This window comes from Strix uralensis, chromosome 3 (assembly GCF_047716275.1).
Source record: "Strix uralensis isolate ZFMK-TIS-50842 chromosome 3, bStrUra1, whole genome shotgun sequence".
Taxonomy (NCBI): Eukaryota; Metazoa; Chordata; class Aves; order Strigiformes; family Strigidae; genus Strix; species Strix uralensis.
In genome coordinates, this window is record NC_133974.1 from 92,646,481 (window position 1) to 92,673,401 (window position 26,921).

Genomic DNA, 26,921 nt, shown 5'->3' on the forward strand with positions numbered 1-26,921 from the left:
GTTTGTTTTAAGTTCATATTTTTCAGAATGTTTGTTACGCTTGAAACTTTCTTCCTTTAATATTTTTTGGGTTTTTTATTATTGTGTTAGAATCTGCTGATGCGACTAAGATAGTTCAAAAAAAATCATAAAATTGAGATTAGTGTCTTAAAAATGAAATTTAAAATTGCGATTACAGTCAATCCTGAATTAGTGACTTTTGCATTGAAAAGTTAATATTTGTGTGACCCTGATTATTTGAAAATTATTCAGAACTCCTTCCCCTGAAGAAGTAGCCCTTAGAGAATTTAGAGTTAGATGAATAAAAACAGACAGTTGGCCTACACGCTGGCATGTGAATTTGTAACTGGAATAAACCTTGAAATGGAGTTGTCTGCTTAATCTAATACGTAGGAGAGTTGTTGGCACCTATAGCAGCTGAAGCTATGGAAGAAAGTGCTTTGGGAGAAGATGCTGGAGCTTCGGCTGGGGATTCTGATGACTCTCTCCAGCAGTCCACAGTGCAGTTAGTGGAAACAATAGATGAGCCTTTGACACATGACATCACAGGTAAATTATTCCATAATCTTGACATATATATGTATACTGAAAAAAGTAAAAAAACCTTTGCTGTTACTCATCTGTCAAAATATCAGTAAAAGAGTTTTGGTGATAGGACAATTCGTTTCTGAAAATACAGGCAGAATACGAGCAATTCTTCAACTTAGTTTTACATCTGATCAGTAAAAAGTTATTATTTTACCAATTATTTAAAAAAGGCAACTTGACTGCATTCATCAACTTTTTTTACTAAGAGCTGTAATATTAAAAGCCTTAAAATTATCCATTAAGTGTACGATATATCCATGTTTTATAATTTGTACTTAGTAGTGTTAATACTCTTTTAATCATTCAAAGGTGCTCCACCTCTGTCATCTTTGGAAAAAGATAAGGACATTGACCTTGAATTACTGCAAGACCTAATGGAAGTTGATATTGATCCTTTGGATATTGATTTGGAGAAAGATCCCCTTGCAGCTAAAGTCTTCAAGGTATGACACACCTGAGATTTCAGGATAACCTTTATGTGTGAAATGGTAAAATCCTTCTCTTAGGCTTCTTCATTAATGGTATTTTATGTCTTAGACCTACTTTTAGTTTTTTATAAACATTTGATGTGGAATGACAGGAAAGAATGTAAAGATTGCATTCAGATCTCAGATGTATTCGTATCTCAGTTGACCACAAAATATTTTGCTTTTACACAAAGATATCTGTGTAAACAAGAGGTTCTGAGTTTACTCATAGTTTAGCACACTGAAGACAACAAAAGCATAATATAAAAGAAAAAATAACACCTAGTCTTGTCCTTTTTTATTAGGAATAGAGTGCCATTTGCTCCTGTGATTGATCTTAAGAGTTAATACTGCTAGTATTGTGTTTTAAAAAAAGTCAGCAATAGCTAGTGCTCAGACCAGCTTCAGACTATGAAGAGAAATAACTAACTTCACAACTTACTTCACTGTGGAACAAGAAAATTATTAAATGCTTTCATACTTAAAATGGAAGCTAAACATATCACAGGTAGTGAAATTACATTTAGATGTAATAGTATATTGTCAAGGTATATTAAAAAAGAAAAATATTTTGGTTGTAAAGAAACACCACTATTCATAATAAAATGCTGAGTCTCTTTTCTCTGTTCATAGGGATGGTGCTCTCATTTGGAGTTTTCCCATTCCTCTCGCTATTAACTTAAATGCTGACATTAATTTGAATTAACCTGAATTATATTTCTCACCAATTGCTCAGACAACACTAAATTTTCTTTTTTTTTTTGGTTCTATATTCCCTCATTCCACTGATTACCTATCATGTAAAGATTTTTTTTCTTTAAATCTCACCTTACCAAAAATTCCACTTATTGCTTCATTTGTGGTGGCTGATGTATTCTGTTTTCTTTATTTCATGTGGCAGTATTCCACAGTCCACTTCATCCACAGGTATCTTCATTATCTTATTACCTGATTGGATGTCCTCTAAAAAACAACCAGAAAAACACTTCATTCTTTATCCTTCTTAAGATTTGCCTCTGTATCTGTAAAATGACAGCTAATACTGGATCTTGCCATAAAAAAAGACAGGCATATACAAATTGCTTTCATACAGTCTTACATTACTTTTTTTTTTTTCTTGTGATCCATATGTTTTTTTAGTGTCTTAAATTATGACACCTGAGTAGAGATTATTCAACTCTTTCTTTTGCAGACCCCAGCACAAATAATCCCTGAGCCTCACTGAGGCTTCAAGGTACTTTAATAGTACAGTTAATAATATAGCATTCTGTCTTGATAAATAACTTCTCAAAATACCTGTGTGATACTTCACTTCCAAATTTACAATATGGTACAAATTTGTGAATAAAAGCTGATTATAACAATTTCAAATTGGCTTCTTGAATCTTTGAGACAGCTAACTACGTCACTGGATTTTGACAATCGCTAAGGATTCAGTAGCTTATGCTGCAATAAAAATTGTAACAAAATTTTCTAAAGCTATTGGATCCAATCTTCTCGCTTTAACTTTTTGTAACTTAAATTTTGTTTTTAGTCATTACAAATCTTATTTTTGTACTTGGGTAGTCTAAAGAGTTCCTGTTTGGTTTTTTTTCCTTGTTTTCTTTGTTTTTTAAGCCTATAAGCAGCACCTGGTATGATTACTGGGGTGCCGATTATGGCACCTACAATTACAATCCTTACATTGGAGGCGTTGGGATTCCAGTTGCAAAACCACCAGTAACTACAGAGAAAAACGGATCACAAACTGTGAGCGTATCAGTCTCTCAAGGTAAGCAGTGAACTGAAGTTCTGTTCAGGGTCTTCTTTCTGTGATAACTGCATTTGACAACTTGTATATCAAATTATGTTGCCTATCACTATGTGCATTAAGTGGAAAGAATTAAATTTTCTGTATGCCACGGTTTTTCTGTGGTAACCGAGTATTATGTGAAGTTTATATTTAAAACAGCCTAACAGCAGAAAATCTTATTTTCTAACATTTTTGAACAAGCACTTATAGGCAGTTGTAAATAATTCCTGTTTTCACAGGAAAATTTGGAAGCTCTTTTCTAGTTGTCTGATTTTGGATAGTTGGCTCTACCTTAAGGAATGACATGGCACACTTGGTTGGAGGAGTACTACTGAACTGGGATTGATAGATCTTTCCCCTGCCACACAGGAAAAACAGCTTATGGTTCTTGTTTGAGAGCTATTATCTTAGGAAAAGCAGGCTTAAACATATGCAGGTTTAGTCATGTGTGATATTAAAGTGACTATTAAAAGAAATATGTGTGTGTTTCACAGAAATTTAGTATTTTATTAATTATATATTTCACGTCTCTAAGAATTTTACATTCAGTTCAGAGTATAAGTTTCTACATTCTGCTTCTGTTGTATATAAAAGTGAATCTTCCTGTTAGTGATATTGAGATTTTTTTCAGTTTAATGTGTACTGTGTACCTGTATTGCTTGTACAGGAAGTTAGAGTAACTAATTATATATGTCTCTGATATAATTCAGTTTTACCCTGTCTGTTGCCTTATGTAGCTTTAGATGCACGTCTAGAAGTTGGACTTGAACAGCAGGCTGAGCTGATGCTGAAAATGATGTCCACCCTGGAGGCTGATTCCATTTTACAAGCATTAACAAACACGTCTCCTACATGTAATTACACGTTGTCAAATCATTCTCTTCACATAATGACCATGATGCTTTGAAATTTTTACTAATTTTTTCTGCAGTCACTTAGCAGCTTAGAAAAAGTTATATTTCACTTGAATTCTTGTTAGGGCAAGATTTAGAGATATTTATTTATTCAGATTTTTGAATTATGTATACGCATATATTTAAGACATTTTGTGAAACTGGTCAAATACGCAGGATTTCTCTTACAGTGAATTATACTACAGTGGAGGAATTGTTTTCATTTCCCATCTAGGTGCAAGTAAACATTAAATTTTCTGGTTTTGTGAGCTTCATTCTTGTATTCATTGTGAAATTTCACCTGTTTGAAAGCTGCTTTGCACTTCAGTTTCACCTATTCAGTGATGAAAGTGAAAAGATTTGAATATAATTTTGAACTCAGCTGTTCAGTAAACTTTATGTTGTAAAAGCACTCATGATGATGATTTACTTTTTGAACAAATTTTCAGTGAGTTGCACTGCTCATCTTATTAAGATGTGCTTCTTTGTAGCTCTCCATGTATCTTAACGTGCATGCAAGTCGTTAGTTTAATATCTGATAATGGAGTAGGTTTAGTGACTTTCTCAGCCTTTATTCTCTGGAATCTTATTATTGACTGCAATAGTTTTTCCATAATGCATGAAAGAGATGTTCCAATTGTTTGTCTTACCATTATGTTATCAGGACACTCCTATAATATGTGTTTAGCAAGAACTGTGAAAAAGTATTTATGTGGGCTCACTTTCCAAACAGTTTTTGTGAAGATGGAGATAGATATTCAAGTATGCCTTTCACAGCATGGTAGTCAGTAGTCTAAGTCAGCTGAACACTACATTGAAGGTGTTCTTATCAGTGTCTTTCCCTTAAGTATAACATGCAAGAAAATAAATACGAAGTTACTTTTAGCAACTTTTACAAAACAATTCGTGAAGGGATTGTACTTTTTGTTTTGTTTTTTAGTAACTCAGTCTCCTAGTGGAACAGATGATTCATTGCTAAGAGGATTACATGCTGCTAACCAAAATGCCCAGTTGATTGTACAGTTGTCATCTATACCTATGCTGAGCACCTGCTTCAACAAACTCTTTTCCATGCTACAAGTGCACCATGTTCAGGTATAGAATTACTAACTTTGAGATGGTTTGACAGTATTTCTCTCTAAATTTGAAAGTTGTTTTTCTATACTACTTATTACTTGGGATGCAAATAACCTGTTATGTGCTTTATTGCTTATGAAGCTGTCATGGACAACAGTACCAATAATGTAATAGAAAAGCTGCTGAAAGCTTTTATCAAATAGGACACTTCTTGTTACAGTGAAAAAGTTGGTATACATTTTCATATTTAAAAAAAAGTTCATAGATTCACTGAAAGATAATTGTTAGCTTGTTAGGAAGAGTGTTACTAGGTGTGCAGCCTCCATCTGTAGAGGTTTTCAAAACCCAGCTGGACAAGCCCCCGAGCAACCCAGTCTGACATCTTTGGCCCTTCTTTGAGCAGAAGATTGGATTGGATAATGTCCAGAGGTCCCTTCCAACCTGAATTATCCAATGATCCTAAATGTTAACATTAAAAGTGTACTTTTTGAATTGGTTTAGCAACACTCTTGATACATACAAAAGAATGCCATGTGTGCTATATATGAGTGATTAGGTGCTTGCCTGCCTGTTTATATTTTAATTGTGTGACTGACTCCATCCCTCAGTTGTTCTTTAAATATCTCATCCCAAATACAGTTTGTGGTGTGAAGTAGCTTGATGCTTCCCTCAGAATATCTAAATAGTTATTTTCCTCACAGGATTTATGCAGAGTGAGCATCAGTGTCTCTCTGATAGTAAAGGAGGTTTCCCAATAGTTAAATTGGCCTTTTGAATAATTTTGGTTGACTGGTAAACATCACTTGGCTATATTGAGACATTCTAAAAGCTTACATGCAAACCACTGTTACAAGTGTAAGTTTGATACAGATATTTATGAGCAGTGTGTAAAGCTGGATTTTTTTTAACATAAGTTTGAAGAAACTTCTTAAGAGAAACATAATTGCATTTAGAAGAAATCAGTTACAAAAATGTAGCAGAAGCATTCGCTCGTTATGCTGAATTTGCCTTGAATGTTACATGTATGAGAATCTTCAAATCCAGTGGTGGGGGGGGGGTGGGGGGTGGGGTGAGAAACAGTAGCAGCTGAGAATGTAGATGAGCCTTTTAAAATCAAAACGGATAACCTTTTATGCTCTGGAGTTGTGGAAAAACACTTGAGTGTTGTCTGATAGTGGGTTTTTTTTCCCTTTTTTTCAGCTTGAATCCCTTTTACAGTTATGGCTCACATTAAGCCTGAACTCCAGCTCCTCTGGAAGTAAAGATAGTGGCGCTGATATTTTCCTTTATAATGCGAACCGAATACCTGTCATTTCCTTGAACCAAGGTAAAATACATTAAATGTGGGAAATTAATTTTCAGGAACTGTGAGAGAAGATAAAAGCAAGAAGTATTACAATAGGTATTCTTGATAAGATTAGTGTTGGTCTAATTTCTGTGTTCTTATTAAAAACCTCTTGGGCTCATTATCTTCTTAACATGAAAAATGTGTAGCTAGTATGTAACTGAGAGAAGATTCCTTGAATTTGGATATGTCCTCCGAAAATAAATTGTAAAATTTACTGATCTTAACTCAGCATTACTCCCAAGAGGGCTTTTTAAAATACACTTCTTAGTCTATGGTGAACTGTGTACACTTCTCCGACAAATTTCTTCTCCTACGATCTCTGCGTCATCGAAGGGTTTGGCAGAGGTGGGAACCCCTATTACTTTCTGGCATCAGACTACTAATCTAGTACAAAGACATGTTGAATTTTTTTTTTCTGTAACATGTTATATTGTATAGTTTAGAAAATCTGTGGTATCTTGTGGTGATAGTCCAAAACATTTATGCCTGCTGTAATGAACCTGTTATGCTGACTTCCATGAGAGTTTAGAAACTGGTTTCTTTGCATCATTTTCTCTGAGGTGTCAGGGTCTGGGCACTTGTATAAAGTTCTGTGGGCCAGTTCCTGTGAAGTGTTGGTGGTGTGGCTTTTCCTAATTTCCTGCAACAATAGTTGTCACAACAAAGTAAATACAACAAACAGTAATATTAATAACAATAATAAATATAGCACCTTACAGTAAAAATAAGAAATTTATAGTAATACCCTGAAGATTAAAGCTTAGAAAAACATGTTTTTCTTGACAGCTTCAGTAACTAGCTTCCTGTCAGTACTGGCATGGTATCCTAATACCTTACTCCGGACATGGTGCCTTGTGCTTCATAGCCTAACTCTCATGACAAATATGCAGCTTAATGGTAAGTTTTGGGGTTTTTTCTATGTTGCCTGTTTTAGTGACGTTCAAATGAGTGTTGATTCCCATCCGGAAGACTACCAGAACTTTTCTGTTGTCATATAAGTACTTTTGCTGGTTCTTCATAACTTCAGGCTTTTCAAGAGTGGGCACCTTGCATTGCTTGTACTATGGGAAACTGCAACCCTGGTGGTAAAAGGAAATGTCATTATAGGTAGGTTGGCAATGTCTTCTAAAAATGAGTTTTAGGTCTAGCTAGTGATCGTTATGCTATGGGAAGAGATAGCAGAGAAAGGATGAAGGTGCTGTGAGAGAGATATTTTCATAAATAGGCGGGCGCTAGTCATTGCTTATGTTAAGCTATCTGAAAATAAGTCCCTGGAAGCTGAATCTGTGAAAAAAGAAATCCATCCCTTTCATTTAATTTTCCTGTGCACACCAGATTATCTCACGTTCTGTATATTGCTCCATAACACACTAGAAATAATCTCACTTTGTGAATGAGATTTTGCCACAAGACTGGTATAAATTAAAGGATGTAATTTTTAAATGAAGAAATTAATCTTCTAAATGGCTCACTATCATAGCACAGCTGTCGTGAGGAATGCTTTGGTGGCCCTGTCCTCAAGGCTAAAGAAGATCTCAAATAGTAAGAACTTGGAGACTGGAATCTTTTAAAACCTACATGTTAGACCAAGTCAGAGCTCTTTTAAATTCTGTTTTCACTCCAAGCATAATTACAAGACAGTAATTACAGAAGAAAGAAACCCAGAACCACCTGAAGATCACACTTCTGTGAAGCAATTTGCCATCCTGTGATGACACAGCTATTCTTCAAGTTTTCCTCAAAGATGCTTATGAACCTTTTTTTCATAGATGCCATTCAAATCATTGTTTTGGGGATGCTTTCTTCTTTAGGTTTTCATTTTCTGTCTCTTTTCTGTGATGTTATTTAGAGATCAGTCTCACAAAAATCTGCTGAAATTTTTGCTATTAGGTGAAGCAGTAGAGCTGTGAATAAACTCATGGAAAAGACTTAATGATATCCACAAACTGAGACCTCCCATCTTATGCTTGGTATTTGAGAATAGAATGTGGCCTGATTTGTAGGATAACCATGCCTGCAGTTAACACCCAAGTGTATTTTCAACACTCCAGTTTGTAACTGTAGACTAGCAATTTCCAAAAATTATGCTGTGTGTACCATTGAGACCGTATGTGAATCTCTTCCAAGTGGTATGAGGCTTTACTGTTTGTGCTCTTGACACTGACAGAGAAGCAGCTGTATGTTTGTGGGAGTTTCTTAGGCAGTTGCCTGAGATCAGTAAGTGATGATGGGAATGAAGAGCTGCTCAGAAGCAACCACTATGGCTCATGGCAGGTGCATTTCAGCATATGAATATGGTTGTAGATTTTTGTGTATATAAGATTGTGAGCTCAAGGTTGGAGTAGAATTGGAAAGGGTTGGAGATGCAAGCTTTCTGAAGGGTAAAGAAAAGGGTTGAAGGTGTGTCTCCTTTTATACATGTGTGTGTATTAACACAGATATATATCCCTTAACTGCCCTTTTTCCTATACTCACTGATAGAACCAGGAACTAAGTAGGTTTAAGCACCCATCAGGTAACTTCTGTGCCAGGATGCCTCAGCAGCTAATAATTCAAAACAGTATTCTGTCTCAATGGCACTGAGTTATTTAGGAAATACTTATATATTTATATATATATATTTAGGAAATGAAATAATCTCTGTTCAGTTCTTGACAATCGAAGGTGGAATCCATCAGAGCACTTCTCCAGTCAATAATTTTGGTTTTCCTGTGATTTAGTTCAGAACTGGGACTAATTATAGTATCTTAAACCATTACAGACAGTGTCTCAGGAGTTGTCATCAGCCTAAAATTTTCAATATCATGCTTTCCAAGAGAGATAGGTTTTTGAGTTTTTTTAATATATACAGCCAGTAGAGAGTGAACAGTTTAAAGACTGGTGAAATGTAAGTCACATGTCAGCTTTCTTTGGAGTGAAGTTTCTCTTGTATCCTCTTTAATTCTGTAATTAATTCTGTAATTCAAGCTATGAAGTACAAATTGTTCACATATCTTCACTCTATTGACAGGTTATGGTTAGGGTTATTCTTTTTTTCTATTTTAAACCGCTAAGATGTCAATTACAGTTCATTGGGAATAATTTAGGATCGTGTTGCTAGACATGTGTGGTTATAAAAATGAGGTTTTTTCCCCTTTTAATACTCAAAATACAACAAGCCCACAAATGTGTTCATTTGCAGAATATCTTCATTGATGAAAAAACTACCACCACCACCAAAAATATTTTATTCAGATGGTTTCAGGTATAAGAAACCTCTTCAGATGCAATAAGCCTTTTAAATAAGCAAGAAAGCACCTCTTCATGACATAATCCTCATTAGATATTTCCTGTTTCGGAAACTGAAAAACAACTTAAGAGGTGTAGCCACTCAGATGATTCACTAAGCTTTCTTTGCAGATGGGCATTTGAGCACTGAGAAAATCCCACTGTCACTGTTTTTCTAAACCATTGGATCTCAGAGAACCTCCTTCTTGAGTTTCCTTTATTAGTTGAAATTCATTATGACGATTTGCTGCATATGTTCACATTCAGCTGTTCTGTTTTCCCCAGTCTTTCATTTAAAAAGAAGAAAGGAAAGGAAGGGGAGAAAAGGGGCGGTGAGGGGGCAGTGCTTTTTCATACTGTTCGATCCATTCTAGATAAGGGTCTTGCCTTATTTGCATTTTACGAGTAGTCTCTTTGAGCCTGCTTCTGAACTATCGTACTCTGAAGGTTACAGTTTTGGTCACCATTTCTTCAAGAGATCAATTAATTGGAAGATCTTGTAATGAGAAATGAGGTGGTTCTAGAGATCTCATCCTGATGCTATTTTCAAAGCTGTTTATTTGTTCTTTTTCCAAAACCCCAGATCTCTCCAGTAATAATCAAGGTTTTTTAGTTAGTTTTTTTTCCCCACCTGAGAACAGGGTAGATTCTTTTGGGGAACTGTCCTATGTTGGGATTTTATGAACAACCACAGTCTGGGGCAGGTCAGTTCATGGTCTGAAAATCTTATTTCATTATGCCATTATGTGCTTATAAATGTCTTCGGAATGAGAGCTCAGGCTGTGTAACTTCTGTGCTTCAGAACCTCTTATCTGAGGAGTGCAAGATTTTTTCAGGGATAAACCCAATGCTGCCGCCATTTCTTTTCAGAACAATGACCTTAATTGGTTACAAGTTCCAGGGACAAATTTTGCACGGATGGTGTTTAAAATCAGTATTTGATGGATGACATCTAGAACCATTTAATGCCATGTAAAGGAAGGTGGGTAGAAGCAAAAATACAATAATACCTGGCTAAGAAGAATTTCTGAGAGCTACAGTGGCTCTAAAGTAAACAGCTGTCATCTCTCAAATCAATCTCATAGTGCATTTTGTCATCTGTTTCTTTAGCAAGAGCTATTCGTGCTCTCCTCACATGCCATTTTGCTTGCTTATGTTATTGTTGTCACCAGAAATACTGCCCGAGAGCAGTGTTTTAAGCATGACTACTACCTGACAGAGCAGATAATGTAGATACATCCTGAAATCTGAGTTAGAATGTCAAACAAAACATGTCAGACTACAAATATAATGTAGAAAAAAAAAGGGGCTTTTTATATTGTAGTGTTATTTTCAGCTGTTAAATAGAAAATATAAAAATAAAATAACATAGGAAGTAGGAAGTAATGAAGGGGCATTTATTCAGTTATAGCATCAGCACTATCATGAAACAGTAGAAAAACTATGGAGCCTTCTAATCCTGGAGGAAATGAGTTGAGGGTTAGCATGTGGACTTGGCTGCTGCTTGTCAAGAGGAGATGAGGTGGGACTGTTAGTTCTGGGGGAGTTCTAACATAACATCTGCTTGTATTAAGATGTGAAGTCTTCGCAAATAGCCGGATTTAATTAATTAAACCTAACAAGCGAAGGTGAACACAGCAAAAAAAAGCTGGAGTTTCTAAATGTTACCTTAAAAAAAACGCCAAGTGAACAAATTAAATGACTTGAAGCTACACCCCAAATGTGCCCTGTTCAGAAAAATGCAAGCATACATATTCTAAAAGCTGTAGTTTCAATGGAGAGTTTGTTTTGTTTTGTTTTCCTTTTCAAAGAACACTGAATAGCAGTGTTGCTTGTGACACTGATCATCATAGACTTCATAGGTGATTCAAGGTCTCTGAAGAAAATTAAATACCTTTTGTCTATGAAGGTACCATTCAGGAATGCAGGAAAGCACAGCAGTATCTCCCTTTTTCAAATAAAAATATAAACATTTTGGGTGCTTTGTACACTTATTTTGAAATTAATTTGGAGACTCAGTACTTTTGGAGAAACTCAGGTGACATCTAGCTCAAAAATGATGTCATATACAAAATTCGAATGATGCAGTTACATTGAAACAATGAAAAGTTACAGAAAACTATGAAAAACGGAAAAACCAAATTGGGATTAACTTTAATTTTGATTAGTTATATCAGCCGCAGTTGAATGTAATTTTAATAATAGTGATTTGTCTTAGTAGCTTATAAGTGGAACTTTTTTGAAAGCAAACCCAAAAGGCAGTAATATAACAGGTCTAAGTATACTTGCAAGAGCTATGACCTTAGCCAGTTCGTGTTCTTAGTGACCTGAGTGTAATTTTAGTTTTTAACTTGTATCATGATATATGCCCCAAAATAACCAACCAAAAAAACCCCCAAAACTCACCAACAACCTACATACCTAGTTTTCTTAGAGGGAAAAATCAGTGTACTGTATGCTTTACTTAAGTAAATGTTTAGGGGTGCAGATTCAGCAGGGGAAAATAAACTTGATCAGTTCACCCAGACTGGTGTTTCAAGGGACATCCTGCAATGGCAGGCTTCAGTTTTTCTTTCAGAGAGCCTGTGAAATTGTGTGCTTAACTTTTTACATACTTCTCCCTGACCCAGACAAGACCTAGCCTTTCCATCTTTTGCACTATCAAATGTAAACTAGAACAGGCTTATTGTCTGCAATACAGTGGAACTGGAATGCTGTGGGATGCTTTTTGCTTTTATTTAACTCCAGTTACTGTGATGCCATCAGTCATAGCCATACAGACTTGTTCCACTACTAATGTTGATAAATCAATGCAAAATGTTTGTATAGCTGTACAGGAAATACTTTCAGCATTAGTTTTCTGCATTCATCTAAAGCAAGAAATCTGCTTATAGTTTGAGAATAAAATGGCATTTGATAAAAGGAAATCTTAGTGTGAATTATCTTCTCCTTCTGTCTTCCCATAATGATTTCTTCTCGTAGCAAGTGTCTTTTCAATTATGTTTTTTTTCATTGCACTGAAAGCTTTTCAACCGAGATGGAAACAGTCAGGGTTTAATTCTGGTTTTGATGGAGATGTTTCCCTCCTGGTTGGGATCTTTGCTTTAACTTTCCTTAGTTAAAGGACATCATTGTGAATGATGAAGACTCTGATAAACAGAATGACTAGCAAGTAGTTCAGGATTTGGTTTTTTTTTTAAGAACCTTCCTAATTAAGAATCTTATCTTAGGATGAGAAAGGATGCCAGCCAAGCTCTTGTACCAGAGTATCATTTCCTCTTGGTTTATTCTTTTATTTATGATGAGATAGTCTGAAAGAGATGGCATCTTCAGCATGTAATAACCTATAACTTCATTTAGATAGGTGTAATATTATAAGAATACATATTTTTACTCAATGGGTAGCTATGCTTTTTTCAAATTGTGTTTTGAATTGATTTAATATACCACTAATGAATAAGACCACATTTAATAAAGCTCATTTGTTTGATCATGGAAGGGTGTATTTTAATTCTAATTCTGGGCCTCAGAGTTCTTATCTGTTAAGCTCCCTATAGTTGTAGTCAATGTTGACAAGTCTCTGAATGTGCCAAGGACAAAAATATCTTGATTGTTTAGAGGATAATAGAACGTGGGGGTCTCTGACAAACTAACAAATGCACTTAAGCCTTATTAAAGTGTTAGACTAGCAGAGATACAAATCAAAATGTCTGTATATATTGCTTCTACAGAATTCTAAAGCTCTACTTTCAGGAATACTGCCTTAGGAAGCTTGGAACACTGATGGAACAGTTTCGGAGGTTTACATCTGTAAACCGAGTAAGCAGCATTCAGTAGCTGATTTTGCTGAGAATATTTGCACATCATGAAATAAGTATAAGGGATATGCAATATATTTGATTTACACTTAGTGCTCAAGATTAAAGATTGCATTTTTATGTCTTTATTTTTAAGCTGGTCCAAGTAGTGCCATTGGAGCTCAGGAAAGTACTGCCCAATTGTTGGTGTCAGATCCAAACCTCATTCATGTGTTAGTGAAATTTCTTTCCGGCACTAATCCTCATGGAACAAATCAACACAGTCCACAGGTAACTAGTAATTAAAATAAGAGAAAACCCCTTCCTAATAGGATTTCAGTACACTTGATATGAATACGTGTTACTCATAATCTATTATATCCTTGGCTTGTTTCTTTTTTTGCTTACAGTCTTAGTTGTTTCTGATGAGCAACCCCAGGGAAGTTCATGTTGGTGATACACTCTGTGTAGTGATCATACATTTTTACAACTATCTGGAGACTTGCCACAGGGAGAGAATGCCATGCAATATGTCAGTGAATGTGTTCCATGTTAGGATTCCTTAGTTGCACGCACGAAAAAAGTAACTTCAGTTAGTTTCCTGAAGTTTTGTTGGGTTGGGATAAAAATGCCAATGAAGGCTAAGTTTAAATATCTAATAATTACAGAATTTAAAGTTACGTTTTTATTTTCTGCCTGTTTCTGATTTCATGTGGTGTTTCTCCTAATTTCAACTACTGTCTTTTGCTTTTTGCAGTCTTTGAAACATCTGTGAATAGTGATTTAAAAAAAGCCCACGTTAACCTAATTGTATGTAATATTTGACAGGAGTCTCAGAAACACTTAGTTTAGGAGAGAGAAAACACCTGGTATTTCCGGTATTTTCCAGAAAATACAGTCTTTTCCAGAAAAGCACAGTGCCATTAATTTAAAGCGCTTATATGTAAGGGTGTAGTTTGTGTAAAGACATTCAGATTAGCACAGAAATGTATCATGTGAAGCACAGTATGCATTACTGAAAAGACAAAGTCTCAAGCTGCAAAATGAGCCTTAGGCAAAGAACTGAATTATTTGCTTTTTGCTCAAGATTAATAATAGAAAAACAGATAGTATAAATTGATACGGAATAGTTCTGTGAAAACCCTGTAACATTTTTCAGAAAGCAAGTTAAGCTACATGATACTTTCTGTTATTAGAAAATGTCCTGCTTAGATATGACTTAATGTTCTTGAAGACATTTCAGTTTTATATAATACTTGTTAAAATGCCTTTCCCTCTAGGTTGGGCCAACAGCGACGCAAGCTATGCAAGAATTTCTTACTCGATTACAAGTCCACCTTTCTTCAACTTGTCCTCAGATGTTCAGTGAATTTTTATTGAAATTAATACACATACTTTCAACAGAAAGGTAAATTGTAACTATTTTTTTCCTTTCATGCCCTCTTTGTCTTTAAAATCTGTGCAAGTTGAATCACAACTAAGATGTGTATGTCCCACCCTGTCATACTGTCAAGTTGTATATGGATGGAAGCTGCAGCACTACCAGCTGGATCTGAGCTGTTTCTTGCACATGGAAGTGTGACTGGAATCCACACCCAACCATCCATGTGTGAGGGACAGTGAATAGAAGCACTAAACAGTTGTTTGCACTGATTTTATCTAGAGCTAAGATACAGGCCTTGTTAAAGTAATCCCTAAAATAAGGGCGTTGTTGATGAGCTTATGTATTAAAAAAGAAAAATGTATTCTAAGAGGCCTGAATTAATGAAAGATTCTAGAAATTATTTGTAGATCGTGAAAATAGTATGGATGGCTTTTATAACATGGTAGGATGAAATATGAAATTGCATAATCCTGCTTATGCAATGTGCATATTTATTGCTTTGTCTTTTTTTTCCTCTTCTCCTCACTTGACAGTGGAAACCCTCCTCTGCCTCACTCTCCTTCTGAGGCCTATTGATGTCTTGTCTCCTCACTATTGTAAAGAAGTGCCGCTGGCCAGAGGAGAGATAAGACCTTATGGTTTGTCTCTTACAGCTCTGCTTCTTCAAGGCTAGGTTGATGGGCAGAACAAGGCTGTTGTGTATACAGCAATACACCGAAAATGTGGCAATTGTTTGGTCTGAAGTACATTAGGAATTATCATTTATTTCTGGTATTGATGTTCTTCTCATTCCAAGGCAAAGGCTTTCTGTAATTGAGGATGAGCTTCCTCAGTTTCTGGCTTCCCAGTAGAGGGCACTTTGGTGTTATCTATTCTTTAATCATACAGAGAACAGTTTCTGCCTTCTCTAAGAGATTGGACCTTAGTAGGTTAAATTGAATGAAATTGAATGAGTGGTGTTTACCAGGCTACATTGCTGATCAATCACTTATACAAGAAATGTCATAATAGAATAAAATCATTAATTCACAGTGAATCTTGGAATACATGTCTGCATGCTATAGTTTATTTGAAATAAGCTAGTGAGACCACTGAAAGGATAGTTTTTGAAATGTGTTAGATTTTTTTTTTTTGAGACAAACCAAAGGTGGGACTGAAGCAAACAACCAGAAAAGGGTTCAGATGGTTATTTCTAAAACCTCAAGTAATTACTGAAGTATACCATGTCTGATCAAAGCATAAGACTGATTGTGAAGAAAATCAGTATTTTATTGTTAGAACTAATTAAACGTCAAATATTTTCTTCAGGGCTATTTCTATAAACTGTCTTGTTCTGTATTTAATTTTAAGAGTTATAGTAAGACTCTGGTGTGCTTTTAGATTCTTAAAACAAAAACACCAACAAACAACAAGCAACTAAATCTGTTCAACTTGTTAATATTGAACAATGTAATATCTTTTTTTTTTTTTCTTTCAGGGGTGCTTTCCAGACAGGCCAGGGACCCTTGGATGCACAAGTGAAACTCCTGGAATTTACCCTGGAACAGAATTTTGAAGTTGTATCAGTTAGCACTATTTCTGCAGTAATTGAGTCTATAACCTTCCTTGTGCATCATTACATTACATGTTCAGACAAAGTGATGTCTCGCAGCGGCTCAGACAGCTCTGTGGGTGCTCGGGCGTGTTTTGGAGGGCTTTTTGCCAATATTATCCGTCCAGGTGATGCTAAAGCAGTTTGTGGAGAAATGACAAGGGATCAACTTATGTTTGATTTGTTAAAGCTGGTCAACATTTTAGTTCAGCTGCCTCTTTCCAGTAACCGAGAATATAGTGCCCGTGTTCCAGTAGCAAGCAGTACTACAGACAGTGTGTCTGATGAAGAAAAGGTTTCGGGAGGCAAAGATGGCAATGGAAGCAACCCTAATACTCAAGGATCAACTGCGTATGTGGCAGACTTGGTGTTAGCCAACCAACAAATTATGAGCCAGATTTTGTCTGCACTTGGACAGTGTAATAGCAGCGCTATGGCAATGATTATTGGTAGGTATTTTGTAAATAAAAAGGAAAATCTTTGGGGTGGTGAAACACTTAAAACTTTAACAAAACCATAAATTGGGTGTAGACATGAAAGAACGTGTCACAGAAATGACAGGAAAAAAAGATACTGATAGTGAAAGGGGGGACAGGTATGTGGAAAAAAAACCTAATATGAGGTGGGTGGGAGACAGTGGTTAAAACCAAACAGGAAAACATGTGGCATTTGAATTTGCTGAATCTCAGAATGGTCAGTGTTGAATGGTCAGGGCCTCAGGAGGTTGTCTAGTTCAGCCTCCCTGCACAGAGAGGGTCAGCTGAGACCCTGCCTCCGAGAACAGGTTGCTCATTACCTTGTCCAGTTGGGTTTCTAATTCCCCAAGGGTGGAAAGTCCACAACCGCCCTGGACAACCTGTTACAATGTTCAATCATTCTTAAAGTAGAAAATCCTTTTTCTTATGTTTAAATGGAATTTCCTATATTTCAGTCTGTGCCCCTCGCATGCCTCTATGCATAGATTAGGATTAGTCTTCAGTTTGTACTACAGACACATTACCTCAGTTGTTCTGTATGTATTGCATTATTTGCCTTTTTTTTCAGTCATTTATGAAAAAGACAAATTACAGTTGTGGCCCTTGAACAGAATACGTAAACTTTCTATTCCTCTGTTTCACCAGAAATCTCATTAACATCATGTTCTGGGAGTTCCAGTCTTGTATTTGTGGGTGGGATCTTCCTGCTACAAACAAGTGAGGAAGCTGATGACACTTTGAACAGCAAAGTTGCTGTTTGTCAGACATGTGCCTAAGGTGCATTTTCTCAGAGAGTCTATTTTTATGTGACTTGCTTGTGAGCTGTGATGATAGCATAGAGTTTGTTTGCACAAATTAAACCACTGGCTGAAATACTGTGAATGTTTCTGAATGCACAAAACTGGAAAAACACTTTGCAGGAGCATAGGCAAAGAGCTTGAACTCAATTTCAGGCATAATAGTTGCAAAATTATAGTGATTTTCTTTGTTTTGAAGAAAGCATCTCTGGCCTTTTCTGTGCTATTCTCTTTTAAACAGATGTGAAACTGTTAACCAATGCTATTACCAGAAAACAGTATACTTTTTGGATGAGAGCATGTGAATGTTAGACCAGTGGTTCATTTTGGCATAAAAGCAATTGAGGAAAAAGTAGTAATCTTCAGTAGTCAAATTAAACAGCAGGCAGGATTTGACAAGCCTGGATTGTGCTGTTGGAACCTTCCTGAAATTAATTCCAGAATGTCTCCTACTTTACTCAGGGTAGTTGGTGTCATATTGCATATACGCTGTGATCACTGAAATTAGTTCATTCTAGGAATGATGGTTTGTTCTGAGTATGCGTTTCTTTGGAGTGAAATTCCGATATTCTTCTCCTCAACTTTGATGTCTTTCTAAACCACCGATTTCTGTCCAGCAGTTGTTTCGCATTTTTAAAAAGGCAATTTGGAAATATAGTGTTGTTTCAAAATGTTTTTCACTGAATTCAGGATACTGGGCCAGCTGATCCCTTCAGTGGATTGTTCCTCCCAAGGTCTTTTAATATAGATTATTGAAACTAATTTATATGTCTATTTTGGGAATATGTAACACAGCTATTTGTGGTTTTAGTTCCTTCATGAAAAACTGTATCAAGCTCTCTCCAGACAATTTCTGTGAACAAAACATTTATCCAGGACCGCAGTCAAGTTTCTATAGGATCCAAAAATCAGTTATCAGCACAGAGTAAACATGTAATAGCTAATGCATTGAGCTAGCTACCCAGAAAAGATAAACAAGACAATGTCTGCAGATGTGTACTGATAAGTAGTGGCTCTGGTGTCAAAATATATGCTAATGTTAATTTACTGCACCTGGCAAGCCAGCTGGTCAGGAACCAGGATGGCCTTGAGTAATTCACTTGTCACATGAAGTTAAAATGTTTGTTTCATTTTCTTTATGACCATTTTGTCTATTTATTTCATTAGGTTTTTATGCTTTGTCATTGACAGACTATGAAAATCATGCAACTAACAGTATTCCCCTCCTATCCTGCCTTCTCCTCACTTCAAAGTCTTCACAGCAAACTCACCTTAGTTGGCTTCAGCTCCATTATTCATGCCATTTAACTTTACTAGACCATGCAGAGGCTGAGTCTTAAGACTTTTCTTTCTCTGTCTGCATGCATCCAGTGCTTATCAGTATTTTCTTTCATGACAGCTTGAAGATGATTAAAGTACTACAGCTGTCAATTCTCTTGACAAAATGTTTCTCTAAGGCGTGTTCCAAAGATCACTTGAACACAATTTTTTTATTATTATTTATTAGTATAACTCCAGCTTCTCGAAATGAAACGGGATTATTCTATCAATTCCCTCCACTGAAATCTAAAACCACTTTTAAAAGCTCTTCCAGATTGATATCATATGCTTTGTAAGACAGTTGTATTTACGGAGGTAATCTCTTCCTTGGGAAAACTATTCTTTTGCTTTCCATCCTCAATTTCAGCAATGCATAATCAATATTGCTGAATACTGATATTCAGTAAATCCTCATGAATAAATCCTGAGCTGTAACACTGAGAAGGAGAATTCTGTGAGAGGTATTTCTGATATATATGTTAAGTGTTTGGGGTTTTTTGGCTGCAAAAGTGGCCTTCTATTATTATCTGAAAAAAATCTGAAATACTTGTTAGTTGCTTCAGGCTAGGAGTGATTCCAATCTGTGTAGTTTTTATTCTGTTTCCTTCACTAATTACTTTCATTTTTATGGTCTTATCTAAAATTGGATTTAAATTCCCTGACTTCCTGGGTCAAGCCTTCCTAGTTATACTGTAAAGAAGGTAGCATGTATCTGGGAACACCAATAGTAATTTATATGATCCTGAAAACTGGCCCATTTATAGTTTGTAAAATCCATGTGAACATTTAATTCAAAAGAAATTTAAATATCCTTGAGTTCTCTTATGTACTGTAGTGGTTTGTTAGGTCTTGGTTTCTGACGTTTGAACTGTTTCTGTTTCTGCTAAGGTGCAAGTGGCTTACATCTCACTAAACATGAAAACTTTCATGGTGGCTTAGATGCAATATCAGTTGGAGATGGGTTGTTCACTATCCTGACAACGCTTAGTAAAAAAGCAACAACGGTGCAAGTGATGCTTCAGCCAATTCTTACCTACATGGCCTGTGGGTACATGGGAAGACAGGTAAGTTCCCTTAGGTCTGCTGTGCTTCAAGGGAGTTATAGGTTAGTTGATACTGTAACCTATAATAAGCTCAGGAAACTGAGCTAGTGCTACATAAAAGAAATGTTAACACTTTTCCAACCCCTGCTTCACTTTGGTGTTGAAGTTAGGAAGCCCCTCTCTGTTGTCCATGGTAGAGGGAGAGAGAGATTTTCTGTACTGACACTTTGACATTCCCATAAATCTTTCTGGCTAAAGGCTTGAAGATAGATTGAATATTTTATTACGTGCAGGTGGGAAACATATTTATTGTGTTCATATTAGTGGGTTTTTTAAATGCTCGGTATTCTTATTTCCCTTCAGCTGCTTACCCCAGTAGTTTGATCTTTTCCTTACCACAAAGGCTTCTCCTACATAAGAAGTGAACCATGTGGAACATGGGATTGCTATTTTGTGGCAGAGAGGTCAACTGTGGTGGCATTTGCTCTCTGGGATTTTTGCCTACTAAAAGGGGAGGCTAACAGCAGTCATACTTATTTCTGTCGTATCACTTTTGTGTGAAACCATGTACTTCTTAACTGGAAATACAGAATTTCATCTGTTTTTCTTCTAGGGGTCTCTTGCCACTTGTCAGTTATCTGAGCCACTGCTCTGGTTCATTTTACGAGTGTTGGATACAAGTGAGGCACTGAAGGCTTTCCATGATATGGGTAACAATGTCTTTTCTTTAGCTGCATCAACTAAAAGGTTTATTGTGGATATTTTTGGCACTTAAAGAAGGAATACAGATATGTGTCTGGAGGAGCAAATTTACTAAATAGGCCTTTGCTTGCTTAGAATTTATTGCATGCTTCTGAACAGTGTTGGTTTCCCCCCCCTCCCCATTATACACAGGTGGTGTTCAGCTTATTTGTAACAACATGGTAACGAGCACAAGAGCTATTGTTAACACAGCAAGAAGTATGGTTTCGACTATTATGAAATTTCTTGATTCTGGTCCCACCAAAGCAACAGATAGCAGTTTGAAAGCTAGAGTGCTAGCTTCTGAGCCTGATAATGCAGAAGGAATTCACAATTTTGCACCTTTGGGTAAGTAATACTTCTTTTTCTTACATTAGTATCCACTGGTCATTTGAATCTTTATCAAGTTCTTAACAAAAAGTATTGTGATAGTGTCAAATGTTGCAATACTATTAAATCTAAGCACAGGGGTTGCTGGTGTTTCAAGGTGTTGAGGGAGGAGGGTAGTCCCTCCTCTGCAGACCTTGTGTGGATAGGGGAAAGAAGGAAAGGAAGTGATGTGGATCTGATGTAGTCATGCATCAAGGTGGGCCCCTTCCTCCTCCCATAGGGCAAGGGGTACCCAGTTCCAGCCCACCATCTGCCACAGACACACTAAGACTCACTGACTTTACTTAAGGCACATCAGGTTTGATTGAGCTGTTACAGAAGCATAGCAAAGTTGGATGACAAAGAATGACCCCAAACTGGGTCAAATAAAGCAGAAGCTGGAGCATAGGGCTGATATTGCTGATGCTGCTCTCACACCTGCACCTAATGGCTCCAGCATTGCCTGCATGAATGTTTGTTAGAATTGCAATGCTGTGTTGGGATCAATGCAATGGCTGCCAATTAATTAAAATGCATGTGTTTAAAAATGTAGATGTACTCTACTATCTTACAAAGGCTTCTTTTCACTACTAGTGTTTCAGTGTTTTCTGTTGATGCCCAGTAGCCTACCATAGCCCATGAATGTATTCATACAGTGTGTCTTACTGTCAAGAGGGAAAAAAGAAAGGATTATTTTTAAAATTTCTGGAAAAGTTGTCGGACAAGAGAGAAATCCATTCAGTTCTGTCATTGAAATTTAAGAGTGTCAAAAATAATGGGAAAAAAAAAAAAGAGGTTTATTTGGCAGAATTCAGGTCTGTTAGAAATCCTGTACCTTGCTCTTCACAAATTCCTAAACGGTAAATTTAAGCATCCTGCAAATGTTGGTACTTGATTACTTTAAGTAGTAAAAATCCTAAGCATATATGGTGGTGAGTTCTTCCATGCCTTATCTCCCAACTTGCAAAGTGCTGCGGTTCTTGGTGTTCTGCTATGAGTGCATCTATCTTAATATCTTACTTTCAGTCAGGAGTGTGTTGTTGAAATTAACCTTCTGCGTGTTCTCACTAACTACACTGATTCCCATCATGTAGTGTTCTTTGAGAGACTAACTCCATTAATTTGGGGTGAAAGTCTATCAAAATGTGTCCAGGAATTCACCTCCAGCTGCTACTAAGTATTCAGTCATGGGGCCAGGCTAGAGTTACTTTAAAGTAAAATGCTGCAAGTACCTGTAGTTTGAACAGCGCAAGTCTAGTCTTGTTGTGCCATACTACTTGCTAAAAAAGACATAACCTGTATCTTCCTACTTCATTCTTAACTCATGCTAAGAAAAATAAGCAGCTGCTGTGGTCGAGATTTTTTTGATTCTAGTATCTTTTTTAGAAAAAAGTTTTAATGTGAAACAACCCTTTTTAAAGAAGGTTTGCAGACTTTGATTATAAAGTCATTTATGTTATCATTGTAATATTTAAACCTTTAAAGCCTTCATTATATTAACTATGAATTAACTGAGTTCAAGTTCTAAGCGTGATGTTCAACCTGCACCTTTTTGATTGGTTTGTTTTTGTAATGAACTCTTGATAGGAAGTTTAGGATTTTGGTAGCAAGTGTCCCCTAGCAAATTTTCAAGCACATGCATATGCATGTGGATGTGCAAACAGCCTATGTAAAACAGTCTGAGTAAAAGAAAAATATCTCAGCAGTTGTCATTATTACATGTGGGATGTTATCAATAAACCAAAACAGGTGACATAGGAATAAAAAGTATTTTCCACAGTTCAGATTGTAAATTAATCTGGGTTTTATTAATAAACATTAATAATCAATGTAAATTGTGCTGGTTTTGAAGGTTCAATCACCTCAAGCAGTCCCACTGCCCAGCCTGCTGAAGTGCTGTTGCAGGCTACTCCTCCGCACAGACGAGCTCGGTCTGCTGCATGGTCATATATATTTTTACCTGAGGAAGCTTGGTGTGACCTCACGATTCACCTTCCCGCGGCCGTGCTGCTCAAGGAGATCCACATCCAGCCTCACCTGGCCTCTCTGGCAAGTAAGTAGATTCACTGACATGGATGCCGGTTTGAAAATTTGAAGGGTAGGATTTAGAAACGATACAAAGAGTATAATCAGAGGAACTAAAGCTTACAGGTTTGAAGAGTACCTGTAAAATAAGTTGAAAAGCTTGCTAATTCTGCTTTCCTTGAGAATGGAAGGCCCTGCCTCTGCTTGATTTCTCCTAGCTTAGTACATGTCTTGTGGCATTAGTGTTAAATATGCTAAAAAACCTTGTCAAACTTCTCAAAACTCTCCCTAGTGAGAATGTGATATTGGTCAGGGGTCTTCAGGCAAAATAGTTTTGTTATGGTAGTTGGAATAAAGCATGAGATTTTTCAGCTCTTACTGTGGTAGCCCTGCTAGTGAAATATGGCCTTTACACTGGCAGAATTTTTCTTCATCTCAAGTCTTTGAAATAAGCACTTTGATAGATGGTATATACAGTTTATGCATTTTAACGTATACCATTGCACAGGTCAAATACTACAGAACTGCAGCTGGAGTAGTGTTTGCCTAAGATCACTTCACTCATCTTGTTCTGTATCTTTAACAGGGATACGTGTTTAATACTTAAAATTCAAACCAGTACAGATTTTTAAATAGTATTAAACCTTATTATCTTACTCTGTAGCTTGCCCTTCATCAGTGTCTGTTGAAATAAGCGCAGATGGCGTCAATATGTTACCTTTGTCAACTCCAGTTATCACAAGCGGTCTCACCTACATAAAAATCCAGCTTGTAAAAGCTGAAGTTGCCTCAGCTGTCTGCCTTCGTCTCCATCGTCCTCGGGATGCCAGTACACTAGGCCTCTCTCAGATCAAACTGTTAGGCCTCACAGCCTTTGGAAACACCTCGTCTGCAACCGTCAATAATCCGTTCCTTCCCTCTGAGGATCAGGTCTCTAAAACAAGGTAAGCTTCTAGTATCAATGGACAGAGGCATGTTTGTGCCAGTCCATGGAGTGGGATTTTTTTTTTGCCTGTGAGTCTGATGTTTCAGTAGCAAACTGTATTCACGACTACCTGTTTTTTGTAGTTGAATTTTAATGTTTACAGAATCTGTTTCAAATATCTTAGAAAACTTGCCGCCTTTTTTTTTTTTTTTTTTCCAGAAGGGAAATATAAGCACTGCTTTTCACTTCTTTGGTAACATGCTTAATGTGCATCTGTAAAAGGGGATGTTTCATCTCTGCAATGGTGAAAGAATGCAAAGCACAGGAAAGCATTTAGAGTTGCATTCTGTGGTTTTAATGGGTAGGCAGTTGTCAAAAAAACCTGAAATAGCAACATATTTCTTATCCCTACTGAAGTCAATGGAATTACATAAGTATTGGAGCAGGAATAGAAATAAAGCAGTGAGATGTTTTGTGGAAGTCATGTCTAATATTGCTGTTTGCAGGCATTTGAGAAATAAGAACTGAATGTTGTTATGATTCTGGCATATCAGCAAGTTTTCTAAAGCTTTTATTTGGTTAGGTGGCATCTTGACTTTCTTACTCGTTTTTTAAACAAAAATAAATAAACCCTTAAGGATTTTTTAAAAAAAGTGTTAAAGTTTTCCAGCTTTGAATTTTATTTAATGGGTGAACTTTTAAGATTTCCTAGTTCTGAAATTTAGCTTACTAAATTGTAAAAATTCATTAATTTGAAAGGTTTAATCTTTGAACCTTAATGTTTATAAATTTGAAAAGAGAGCATGGGAAGATTTTAAAAACCTTTCTTCTTCTGCTGGGAAAAATTTTGAGAGAACGTGAGTACTATCCAGTGTATATTTGATAAAAGCTGTGTAACTGAAATTGGTCTTTGATCTTGAATAGCAGTGAAACAAATTTTTATAGCCAAATTATACTATTGCTGTATTTGTACTTCAGAAAAGGTTAACTTAAAGTTGCACAAAAATAATAAGTATCTAAAGAAAGAAGGTGAGTGTACATTCTTCATGTCTTGAAACGTTTTACTGTGACTTGCAGCTTAGTTTTGTAAGTATCTCAATAAATAATGGTAGTAATATAATAGATATATTCAGTACATTTGGATATAATTTTGTTTTAGACATAACACAAAACTCGGTCTTTCCTAAAATGATAAATATTTAAGAGTAAATTATTCCTAAAATAAAATCGTAAACTTCATTTAAGGTCTAATATGCAAGTTTGTCTTTTTTCAAACTATAGGAGATAAGGTTAGCTGTGAAAACAAGTTAACCTGTTAGAACCTGTCAGTGAAATGATGCCATTTATTTCACATGCAATTTAGATTGCCATCTCATTCATAATACTAGTTTAAACAGCATTGTAGTATATTTTTATAAATAATAGTCTAGTTAATATGTTTCCAAATTGATTCAATTAAAATAGGTTTACTTTTCAACATTTGTTATTGAAAGGAATATGGAACGCTATCGTTAAAGAATGAGAGAGACATGGAGAAATGAGGTGGCTAAAATTTTTAATTTCTGCACTTTATCTGGGTGCTTTTTAAATCTAACCAAAGTTCACTAATTTATTGTAGATGTGTATGACTGTAAAAGTTTGTAATGACAGGGAAGCTGTGCAGGTGTATAATTTTATTGCCAATCACTATGACAGAATCTTGACCTTAAATATGAATAAATCCAGTGGTGCCTAAGTGAGGCAGTGTGCTGTTTCACATTTATGTTTTGACAAGCTCCTTTTAATGTCAAACAAACACACACCAACAAAACACAAAAAACCCCACCCCAAAACCAAAAGAACCCCACATGCTCCCTGCTGCCCTCCCCCTGTATAAACACCTTCTCCTCCACCTTCGCCCAAATAGGTTGGCCCTGTTGGAAGACATATGTATGTGAATCCAGAAATCTTGAGAAACTTTAGTAATAAAACTTGCAGGCTCTTAACTCTTCTTACCCACAAACCCTGCCTTTCTTGCAACCTTAAACCAATGATAACAACAGCATTACTAATGAATATTACACTGTGGTCTTAAATTCAGTCATTTTAATTTGCTTTTCTCAGATGATGTCCAATCATGTCACAGCAGTTTTCTGCAGTACTTGTCCTAGAATCTAATACAGGTAGTTATGTTATAGATGAAAAACAAAATAATAAGAAAATGATGCATTAGCTCATTTTTATGTTTTCCTTTTCAGTATTGGATGGTTAAGATTATTACACCACTGTCTCACTCACATAAGTGATTTAGAAGGAATGATGGCTAGTGCTGCAGCACCCACTGCTAATCTGTTGCAGACATGTGCTGCTTTACTAATGTCACCGTACTGTGGTATGCATTCTCCAAACATTGAGGCCGTGCTTGTAAAAATCGGACTTCAGTCCACCAGAATAGGTCTAAAATTGATTGACATTCTTCTAAGAAACTGCTCAGCATCAGGGAGCGATCCTGCAGGTGAGTGCAATGTTTTTCTTTACAGTTGTTGCTTAAAAACATTGCTGGTATAAAATGTACAAATATAGTATATTCGCATGTTACTTTCTGATTCTGAATCTGGGTTACCAGAACTTGCCATTGTGCTTTGTTATGCTTCGCAGTATCACAGTCTTTGTATATGGGTAGTTCTACAGCAGTAAAGCGGTGCAACCAGGGTTGCTTTTTGTTATTTTTGTGTAGAACAGATAATTAGGTGCATATTCTCAAGACACAAGAGTAGGACATGCAGTATATTGTAAGTGCGTATTACTATAGATACTATGTCCAGATGTTTCAAAGTAAAGAGCATCCATGAGTAGTTTTAAGGAAAACAAATGCAGCAGTATTTGGGCAATAATAGTCTGTAGGACAGTATAAATTCTGAACAGCACTACGCATTGAAAACATTTACAAGTGTAGGTACATAATCAAGATGTTTGAACAGCTAATCTATGTCCCACAGTGAAATTTTGCAGTAACTCTTTTGTTAATGCACTGGGGTTTTT

At 36.2% G+C, this 26,921-nt stretch overlaps 1 protein-coding gene across 7 annotated transcripts in view; it reads left to right on the forward strand.

Annotated features, from left to right (window-relative positions):
• BIRC6 (baculoviral IAP repeat containing 6) overlaps window positions 1–26,921 on the forward strand; it is a 186,514-nt gene that overhangs the window by 77,308 nt on the left and 82,285 nt on the right. For all 7 annotated transcript variants that reach the window (XM_074863360.1, XM_074863354.1, XM_074863359.1 and 4 more), the window contains 16 exons: window positions 394–549; window positions 898–1,031; window positions 2,673–2,826; window positions 3,585–3,701; window positions 4,681–4,835; window positions 6,018–6,144; window positions 6,952–7,062; window positions 13,387–13,520; window positions 14,510–14,637; window positions 16,091–16,653; window positions 19,686–19,861; window positions 20,454–20,550; window positions 20,735–20,929; window positions 22,803–23,003; window positions 23,640–23,919; window positions 26,138–26,394. In XM_074863360.1, the coding sequence (XP_074719461.1) occupies window positions 394–549; window positions 898–1,031; window positions 2,673–2,826; window positions 3,585–3,701; window positions 4,681–4,835; window positions 6,018–6,144; window positions 6,952–7,062; window positions 13,387–13,520; window positions 14,510–14,637; window positions 16,091–16,653; window positions 19,686–19,861; window positions 20,454–20,550; window positions 20,735–20,929; window positions 22,803–23,003; window positions 23,640–23,919; window positions 26,138–26,394 (2,985 nt within the window). The remainder of the gene's footprint in view (window positions 1–393; window positions 550–897; window positions 1,032–2,672; window positions 2,827–3,584; window positions 3,702–4,680; window positions 4,836–6,017; window positions 6,145–6,951; window positions 7,063–13,386; window positions 13,521–14,509; window positions 14,638–16,090; window positions 16,654–19,685; window positions 19,862–20,453; window positions 20,551–20,734; window positions 20,930–22,802; window positions 23,004–23,639; window positions 23,920–26,137; window positions 26,395–26,921) is intronic.